This window comes from Triplophysa rosa, unplaced genomic scaffold, assembly GCF_024868665.1.
Source record: "Triplophysa rosa unplaced genomic scaffold, Trosa_1v2 scaffold139_ERROPOS793776, whole genome shotgun sequence".
Classification (NCBI taxonomy): domain Eukaryota; kingdom Metazoa; phylum Chordata; class Actinopteri; order Cypriniformes; family Nemacheilidae; genus Triplophysa; species Triplophysa rosa.
The window spans coordinates 442,837-451,949 of record NW_026634143.1 but is presented as its reverse complement, the minus strand read 5'-3'; the positions used below and the strand labels follow the sequence as shown (position 1 = coordinate 451,949).

At 43.3% G+C, this 9,113-nt stretch overlaps 1 protein-coding gene across 1 annotated transcript; it reads left to right on the top strand.

Annotated features, from left to right (window-relative positions):
* The first annotated feature begins 437 nt into the window (after positions 1–437).
* LOC130549580 (cytochrome P450 2C42-like) lies at positions 438–9,113 on the top strand. Its single transcript, XM_057326825.1, is given in 8 exon segments — positions 438–2,138; positions 4,932–5,154; positions 5,501–5,919; positions 6,362–6,538; positions 6,640–6,781; positions 8,309–8,540; positions 8,620–8,783; positions 8,867–9,113. Coding segments are annotated over 8 exon segments (1,710 nt in total). The 5' UTR covers positions 438–1,967; the 3' UTR covers positions 9,049–9,113.

Below are 9,113 nucleotides of genomic sequence, written 5' to 3'. Positions count from 1 at the left end.
CTTGTACTTTTACTTGAGTAAAGATTTTGGCTACTCTACCCACCTCTGAGCTATACTGGAATGCCAAAACTGACTCTCTCCACATAAAACAAGAGGTTCTATCATGGTTCTGCCACTAGGTCAAGAGAAGCAAGACAAGGTGGGGCAGAACCATGACAGAAGCCCCTCCTTAAGGAGCAGCATCCTGATGCTCCTCAAGGAACAAACAAGACTAGACAGACTGTGACAAAAAAAACATTATACAAAACACGACCAAAAACGTGATACATGGGGAAAAAAGTCCAAACAAAGACATGGTGCCGGCACGAAGGCCGGCTGGACAGCACATGGTGCCGGCTGGAAGGCCGGCTGGACAGTACATGGTGCCGGCTGGAAGGCCGGCTGGACAGTACATGGCGCCGGCTGGAAGGCCGGCTGGACAGTACATGGCGCCGGCTGGAAGGGGGTGGGGGGGTGGGTTAGTCGGAGGCTGGGCAGCGCTCTCTGGCAGCAAACGAGGACAGAAACAACTAACACGACAAGGTGCCGACCTCGATAGGCCTGGGTACCGGCTGGGATGCCGGCAGGGATCTGTAGTGGGAACAGGACACCGGCAGTCTCGACCCTGGAGGGGAACCCGACGACCACAACCCTGGAAGGGAGCCTGGCGGTCTCGATCCCGGACGGGGTTCCGGCAGTCTCGACCCTGGAAGGGAGTCCGGCGGCTTCTACCCTGGAGGGGAGTCCGGCGGCATCAACCCCTCCCGCTGAGATCCCTCTGTCTGCTGGGTCCGTCGTTCTGTCACGAGTGTGGGTGGTGGGTGAGACAACAGACAAGGATACACAGACAGAGGACCCAGATGCAGACAGCGGGTAAGGGGTTAACATGGACGTTTAATAAAATAAAACACAAAATACAAAACAAAGACCCACGTGGGGGTAAACAGAGGGAACAAGAACAAGACTAACTATACTGACAAGACTAGACTAATAACAAATCACATAACTACAAAATAAACCAGACTAACTAAACTGACAAGACTAGACTAATAACATATCACATAACTACAAAATAAACCAGACTAACTAAAAGACAGGAACTCAGGAACTCACCCACATGACAAACGCAACACAGTGTAATGACCCGACACAAGACAGAGAACACAGGGGCATTAAATAAAGGGACAAATCAAAGGGGAACAGGTGTGGGGCATGAACTAATAAACAACCAATAACGAGAGATACAAAATGGCGGGAACAGAGACGCCACACCGGAGAGAGGGAGTATATGGAATGCCAAAACTGTCTCTCTCTAAAACAAGAGGTTCTATCATGGTTCTGCCACTAGATCAAGAAAAGCAAGACAAGGTGGGGCAGAACCATGACACAGGCCTTCACAAATAATGATTAGAAGTGTTGAAGTCAAGCCTTCATTTTCTAACCTATTTTGTACCATACAAAAATCTCATTTACTATTTTATTATTTTATAATAACCAGACAAAAAAAATGTTGGATGGCAGTCCACAGTCTCTGTGTGAAAAAAGCTTTTGAATGACCCAACACAACAACATTAGCTCAGACTTTGGTCTCTGAAATTTTCAAAATTTTTTGACAATTCTAAGATCACAGTGTGGTCTTTTCAGAAAAATGTTAGTAAACCATTCATAGGATGACAACGCTGATAAACCCTGATCACTTCATCATGAACAAATCTTGTAAGGAATTTATTGATAATAGTTGTTAAGGGTCCGTTTCATGTTTTGTTGAGTGATATCTGTCCTAACTGTGCCTGGGCTGCTGGAGAAATGCTGAAGAGGTCAGAGTGCACACCGGTTAATGTGTAAAAGCAGGTGTTCCAGCACATACTTCACCTCTGTCCCATTCAAGCCGGAACCGCCCCCTTCTACCCTCGGTACAAATAACAACAATCAAGGCAACACACCGCAGAGCGTTTCCCAAGCTAGCGCTGTAAGTGACTTTCTGAGAGATGGAGGCCTCAAGCTCATTGGTGTTGCTCTTAATACTGGCCGTGTTGGTGTTGGTCATATGGCGGAGGACGACGAGTGGACGTTCTTTACCTCCAGGCCCGCTGGCACTGCCACTGATTGGCAACTTACATGTGATGGACAACCGTGCACCCTTTAAAAGCTTCACAAAGGTACTGTAAGAGAGAAGGCAAAACTGTGTGTGTCTTTTATCTTTCCTATTCATCTACAAACGACACAGTTCATTGTAAAGCCATTGCAGGTGTAAAGCAGATGTAGTTGTGATGACTCGTGGAAACAGATAGCAAACAGACCTTTAAATAAACCTCAGGATGCCCGGTATACATCCCAGCTAACACGGTTACGTTGTGACCGGACCATAGTCGTTGCCACGATGTACCATAATAACGTTCCAGCAACGTAACTTTGTGATTCCCATATTCGTCCTGATGACGTAACATTGAACGTTGTTGGGACATGGTGATTACCTCCTGAAGACATACCTGGGACGTACCATATTCGTCGCAGCGACGTACCAAATACTGTTTCTGGGACGTGATGAGCATGTCCTAACGACCAAACAGTCACGTTGTTAAAATCGTTTTTTATTTAATTTAAACAATGATCATCCCTCACATGGAGGATTAAATTAATTAGTGATTTAATCTGTGCGTTAAAGATTCCATTTTATGCACAATTGGAGTAATTCTCTATTCAAATATGTATAAAGCACAGTATAACCATTATAAAACTCAACACAGCACTGTACATCACAATCAGATATTTGATTTATACTGTAGTACATGACATAAATAATCAAAGACTTCAACACAATATAGAGGATTTCTTCCACCTTAGAAATGTTGCCACATTACGAAATATTTTATGTGTTGCTGATGCAGAGAAGCTTATTCATGCATTTGTGACCTCAAGACTTGACTACTGTAATGCACTACTTAGTGGTTGTCCTGCATCATCAATAAACAAACTACCTCTGGAGGAGTAAAGAGTTTCAATGTTTAGATAAAGTAAGGGGGTGTAGTAGAAGAAAATATAATGGTTACTGCTCAGGAAACCATGGTGACTTGGTTTTTACTACTATTAGTCCTTCTTGGGAAACAGATTGTTTCAAGTCCAAACGTAAGTATGTCATGAAACAGGAGGGGAAGAACCCAATTGCAGGCAGCGTTGGACAACAGACTTTAATAATAAAATATAAAACACAAAACAAAGGCCCACGAGGGAGTAGAACAATAATGACAAAGGGAATAATCAAGTAGACAACAACACAGACTAACTAGATGAATACAACACTAGACAAATAACTGGACTTGACTTGACTTGACTTACTTGACTCTTAGTAACGATCACAGGCAAAACAATACTCTCTGTATCAGAGACATGTCACAACGAACACAAGCACACCACACACAATGACCGAAACACAGGACAATGAAACATGAGGACTATTTGAAGGGGAGCAAATCAAGAGGGAACAGGTGCGGGACATGAACTAATTAACAAGCAATAACGAGACGAAAGGGCGGGAACAGAGGCGACACCGGAGAGAGAGGGAATGTGGAAGGCCGAAACTTCTCTCTCCACATAAAACAAGGGATCCTGTCGTGATTCTGCCACAAGATCAAGAAAGACATGACAAGATGAGGCAGAATCACGACAAAGTATCTGTTGTTTATTGGAATTTATTTGAATGCCGATGTTCTTGTAAAAGATCATTGTTGTAATTTTCCTAAAATATGTTAGATTTATTTCTGATTATTGATTGAAGTTAATTTGTGTTTTGTAGAAGGACTTTTTGTTATGTTACCATGAAGGCTGAACATACAGTATGTAAGCTTGAGTCAACTCTGTGATCTTCTGTTTGGATTGCTACCTTTTTTGGGAACATATATGAGTTTGAGCCAACTTTGTGATCTACCATTTTGGGGACTAATCTACCATTCATGGGATTAATTCACAATGCTATTTGAGGATGTGGCTAGGATGTTTCTGGAACATCAGCAAAAATTCTAAGAAACGTAACGTTGCAAAGATGTCCTCAGAACGTGGTCACAAAGTAATGTCACGGTGACCAAATGAAGACGAACTGGCGACGTCGTCAGAACGTACAGTGTTAGCTGGGATGTTTGTATTTCAAATGATGATGGCTTTTTCCAAACTGAGGTTAAAACACCACATCACAGCCCTCTAATTTGTAGCCTCCGTGATATTTTAAACAGCGTCTACTCAAAGAACTTTAACAGTGATATAGTCAGACAAATCAAGTTTGCATTAGCTGTATTTAATCAAAAACCCTTACTTAAAATCATTCCTTCACATATTATTTCAGCACTCAAACCCTGACTTATGAAATAAACTCATTCTCAGGAAAAAAATTCCAAACTAGCGTGAACAGGGTCGCTGTTTACCAAAGAAAACACAGATAAACTGAATTGTTACTTCCCAGAAAACAAAAATCAACATCAAAACTGTCTAAACAAGTACAAATTGTACATTTTCCATCACTGGCGTGATAGAGGTTTCTTTTTTTGTGCCTTTACAGGTATACAACACATAACATTTTTACAAATTATTGTAAAACCTCTTTGACCTCTTATTTCCAACTATCTCAGTGCACCATCAGAATTAATAATCAAACATTTTCATGGATTATGGCTATTCCGCATGGCATCTTGAAATAAAAATGTAAATATTATGAACTCATAATGATACGGATTCATGTTAGATAAAACTAGATAACTAGATTTTCCTGGTTTTACCCAAGCACAACATTACAAGTAATGTTAAGCCATAATTAGTTCAGTGTAGATAAAAATAACTTTAGGGTTTACGTGTAAGGACTCATTAGAGATGTTATTTTGGTAGAAACCGAAACACTGTTACAAACATGACACCGAAAGAAGCTCTGGCTGGTGTGTGGTAATAAATGCTGGTCTTTTAAACAGTGGAGCAAAACCTACGGGCCTGTGATGACGGTGTACCTCGGGCCTCAGAGAACAGTAGTTCTGGTGGGTTATGAGACCGTGAAGGAGGCCCTCGTGGATCACGCAGAAGACTTTGCATCCAGAGCTCCTATTCCTTTCCTATACAGAGTTTTGAAAGGCTACGGTACGTGAAGAGTTTGTGTTTCCCTCACGTTTATTAACAAATTCATTGTAGTTCAGTCTGGTTCTCAACTCTGGCCTGCGAGTTTAGCCCCGAGCCTGTTAAAACACACCTGAACAAGCTAATCTACAGTCTTCAGGAATAGACGCGACTTCAACTTAATGCGGCGCTGCACAAATCTATTGAAGTTTGACATTAAAATACTGCGAGAGCGATTCAAGTGCGCCTGCTCTGTATGCGTTTGAATCGCTCTTGCAGTATTTTAATGTCATACACCAAACGATCTGCATTCAATTAAACGCGGCTGATTAGCTTGTTCAGGTGTGTTCTATCAGGCTTGGGGCTAAACTTGGCAGGAAAAGTTGAGACCCACCGGTCTAAAGTTTTGTCCCATCATACGTGTTTGTAGGTCTGGTCATTAGTAACGGCGAGCGCTGGCGACATCTCAGGCGTTTCACTCTCACCACGCTGAGAGATTTTGGGATGGGCCGCAAAAGAATGGAACAGTGGATTCAAGAAGAGAGCAGATACTTCGTGCAGAGTTTTGAGGAAACCAAATGTGAGGGAAGAGAGCACCTGACTAGTCCAATAGAAATATCAATGGAGCGTGCTGCATTCAAGGCTGTCAAAATGAATAGATTGTAATGAGTTTTTTATTGGCCCACAGCCGCACCGGTAGAGCCAGCCTACATTGTGAGCCGAGCCGTGTCCAATGTGATCTGTTCTCTGGTGTTTGGGCAGCGCTTTAGTTACGAAGAAGAAAACTTTCTTCACTTGCTCCATATCATGTCCAAAATTGTACGCTTCATCAGCAGCCCTTGGGGTCAGGTAAGCAGGTGAAACATCCCATTGGCGTTGGAGCCAGAAACCTGACGTTACCCGTGTACTGTATGTTTAAGAAATCCCTAAATACGGTTCTTCCAGTGAAGGCAATGTGATCCATCATCAGAGGAGCATGTGCTAGAAATGACATTTAAATCGATTGGCATTTAAATGGACCTGCGTCACTGGTGAGCGGTTCATCAGTTGAAATTGCTTTGCAACTTTTGCTAAAAACAAACAAACTAGATCACCACACCTTCAAACGACTTCTCTTTACGAGTGATATCATGAAGGCGGTTTGAACTAGCGTCGCTCAGTTCTGTATGCATGTAAGTCATGAGTGTACATCACGCTGCTTTGCAACAATGCAAAATGGTGTAAATAAAACTCAATTCAACTTGTATTACATGAAAACACACCGGATGTCCTCTTTTCAACCCCTCAACAGATGTACAATGTCTTTCCTGGACTAATGGAACTCCTACCAGGTAAACATCATGCCATGTTTACAGAGATAGATGACATCAAAAACTTTGCCATGGGTAAGATCAAGGAGCATGAGCAGGATTTAGACTTCCAAGACCCACGAGACTTTATCGACTGCTTTCTTATCAGACTCAAACAGGTGGGCAGGATTCTCTCTCTCGCTCATCTTTCTCTGCATATGTTTTTCATTATCATTCTTTTAAATAAGTGTATACTTTCTTTTTTCCTGTTTCTTCATAGGAGAAGGACAATCCTGACACAGAATTCCACACAAACAACTTATCGGCGACTGTTTTGAATTTGTTTCTGGCTGGTACAGAGACCACCAGCACGACTATCAGATACGCCCTAATGCTGCTGATCAAGCACCCGCACATACAGGGTAAGACGGATACGCCTGCATGCGGTGATACGTCGTGGGCTACTTTTGATAAAAGTTTGAGAATGCAAGTGTGCTGCTGGACTTATAGTGACAAAAAACACACACATCCTGTGCTAGTGTAGGGCTGAGCGGGACACAAACTAACTAACAAACTCATTGTCGTCTGTGAATGGGGTATATGTGTTACCGGTCCTACTCGCACCGCTCTGCATGGGTGTAGGTCCGGATGAAAGACGGGCGCTCTAACGAGGTGGCTAAAGACCGCAGTCTCTAGCGTCTGTTGCTAGAGCGTCTCTGTTGGTCGGGGAGTGAGGTTTACCTTTGCACAGCACTCTCTCACTGGCCTCCGTTACATATGCACAAGAAGCGATGATGCATGTACACTAAAATCTCAGCCAGCTCTGTTACATCCGGCGCACGTTGCGTCCATAGAAAACAATAGCGTTCTTCACTCGGTCGCTTCAAGATGCATGTAGGATTACGGTCAACGACATGAGTCTTATTATCCAAACACTACGTCATACATCAACAACCATAAAGGAGAAGCGCTTCAGGCTATCTGTTTCAAGCTAGATTCACAAATGTGAAAAAAAACTAAGTCAACTTTTGCATTTACTCGAGGCATGATGACAAAGGCACATAGCAATGTTTAGCCGTAGTGCTGTCGGTTCGCTAAAATTTGAACGTTTTCTTCCTAAACACATCGTTATCACTTGATGAAAAATGACCTCAGCGCAATGAGAGCAGAAGTGGCTTAGCTGGCTGAGATTTTAGCAGAAGTACGTCATCGCCCCGTATGCATATACACCCTTGTGAAAAGTGTTGATGTGTTTTGGTAGAGTGAAAGTAAACTTCATCATTGTATTTTTTTATATTTCTGAGTTTCATGTGTAAGTCACCAAATCCAACCTTATATTGTCTTAATCACTGCCTAAACCGTTTTGAAACATGTGAGGCATTCCTAGCAACTGTTAAATAGACTTTGAAAACATTATTATTAGCGATAACACAGTTCCCCCGCTCTCCCCGACTTCACAAGTTGGCCTCGCAGATAATAAGTATGGATGATAAGGGACGGATAGTATGCGTATTTGGCGTGCTGTCCCGGGGAGAGGGCTCCGAGCTTGGTAGTTCCTCCGAACTCGGATCGCCCGCCCCTTGTCTGGGGAGAGGGCCCCGGGCCTGGTATGTGCCCAGACCCAGGTCGTTCCCCCCCAGTTATGCTGCGGTAAAAACGGGCTGATGGTGAGGAGTTGGGGTGGAGGAAAGATGCTGCGAAAATGTAGAGAGAATCAGGGTAAGGCGTCTTGTCTATTTGTAGGGGGGGGTGTTTCCCGAGCTAAAAGGATGATTGGTGAGATTGGTTATAGGAAACCAGTCGGGTTAGTTATCGGCACATGCTCCTCCCCAACTTTGTTAATAAAACATCATTTAACATGTCATTATGATGATGTGATGTTTTCATCTCAAATATTTTTGGTCACAATATTCATACTAATAGCAATATGGTTTGATGTATGGATGTAGAGGAAATGCAGAGGGAGATTGATCAAGTTATCGGACGGGAAAGAATCCCAACAATGGAAGACAGGAAGTCCCTCCCCTTCACGGACGCTGTGATTCATGAAGTTCAGCGATATATGGACATTGTCCCACTCAGTGTTCCTCATTACGCCACACGTGACATCTCATTCCGAGGTTACGTGATTCCAAAGGTAACAATCTCTAGAGCTCATACGCTGCTCTTGTATTTTACCTAGTTCTTGGATTGTCCTGCAATACAAACCGAAGATATAAATCCAATACCTCTTCACGTGTTGTATTCAATCTGGAATGAGTTTACATTTGTGATTTCTCCAGGACACAGTGATCATTCCCCTGTTGCACTCTGTCCTGAGGGATGAGGGACACTGGGAGAGCCCTTGGACATTTAACCCCAACCACTTCCTGGACGCCAATGGCAACTTTAAAAAGTGTCCAGCCTTTATGCCCTTTTCTGCAGGTAAACTACAAAACATCTAATCCAAACAGCTCCGGCATGAGCTAGCCTACATGAGCTACCTTTCCTCTGCTTTATCTCTGCAGGTAAACGCTCTTGTGTTGGAGAATCTCTGGCTCGTATGGAGCTATTTCTGTTCATCGTGTCTCTACTTCAGAAGTTTAGCTTCACTAGTCCAACGGGTCCAGATAGCGTAGACCTCAGTCCTGAACTCAGCAGTTTCGCCAACATGCCTCGATACTATCAGCTCATTGCCTCCCCCCGCTGATCGACGTGGACACGGGGACCTCTCTCAAAATAAGCGCACTTGTCAGAGAAAATGAAATCGACACG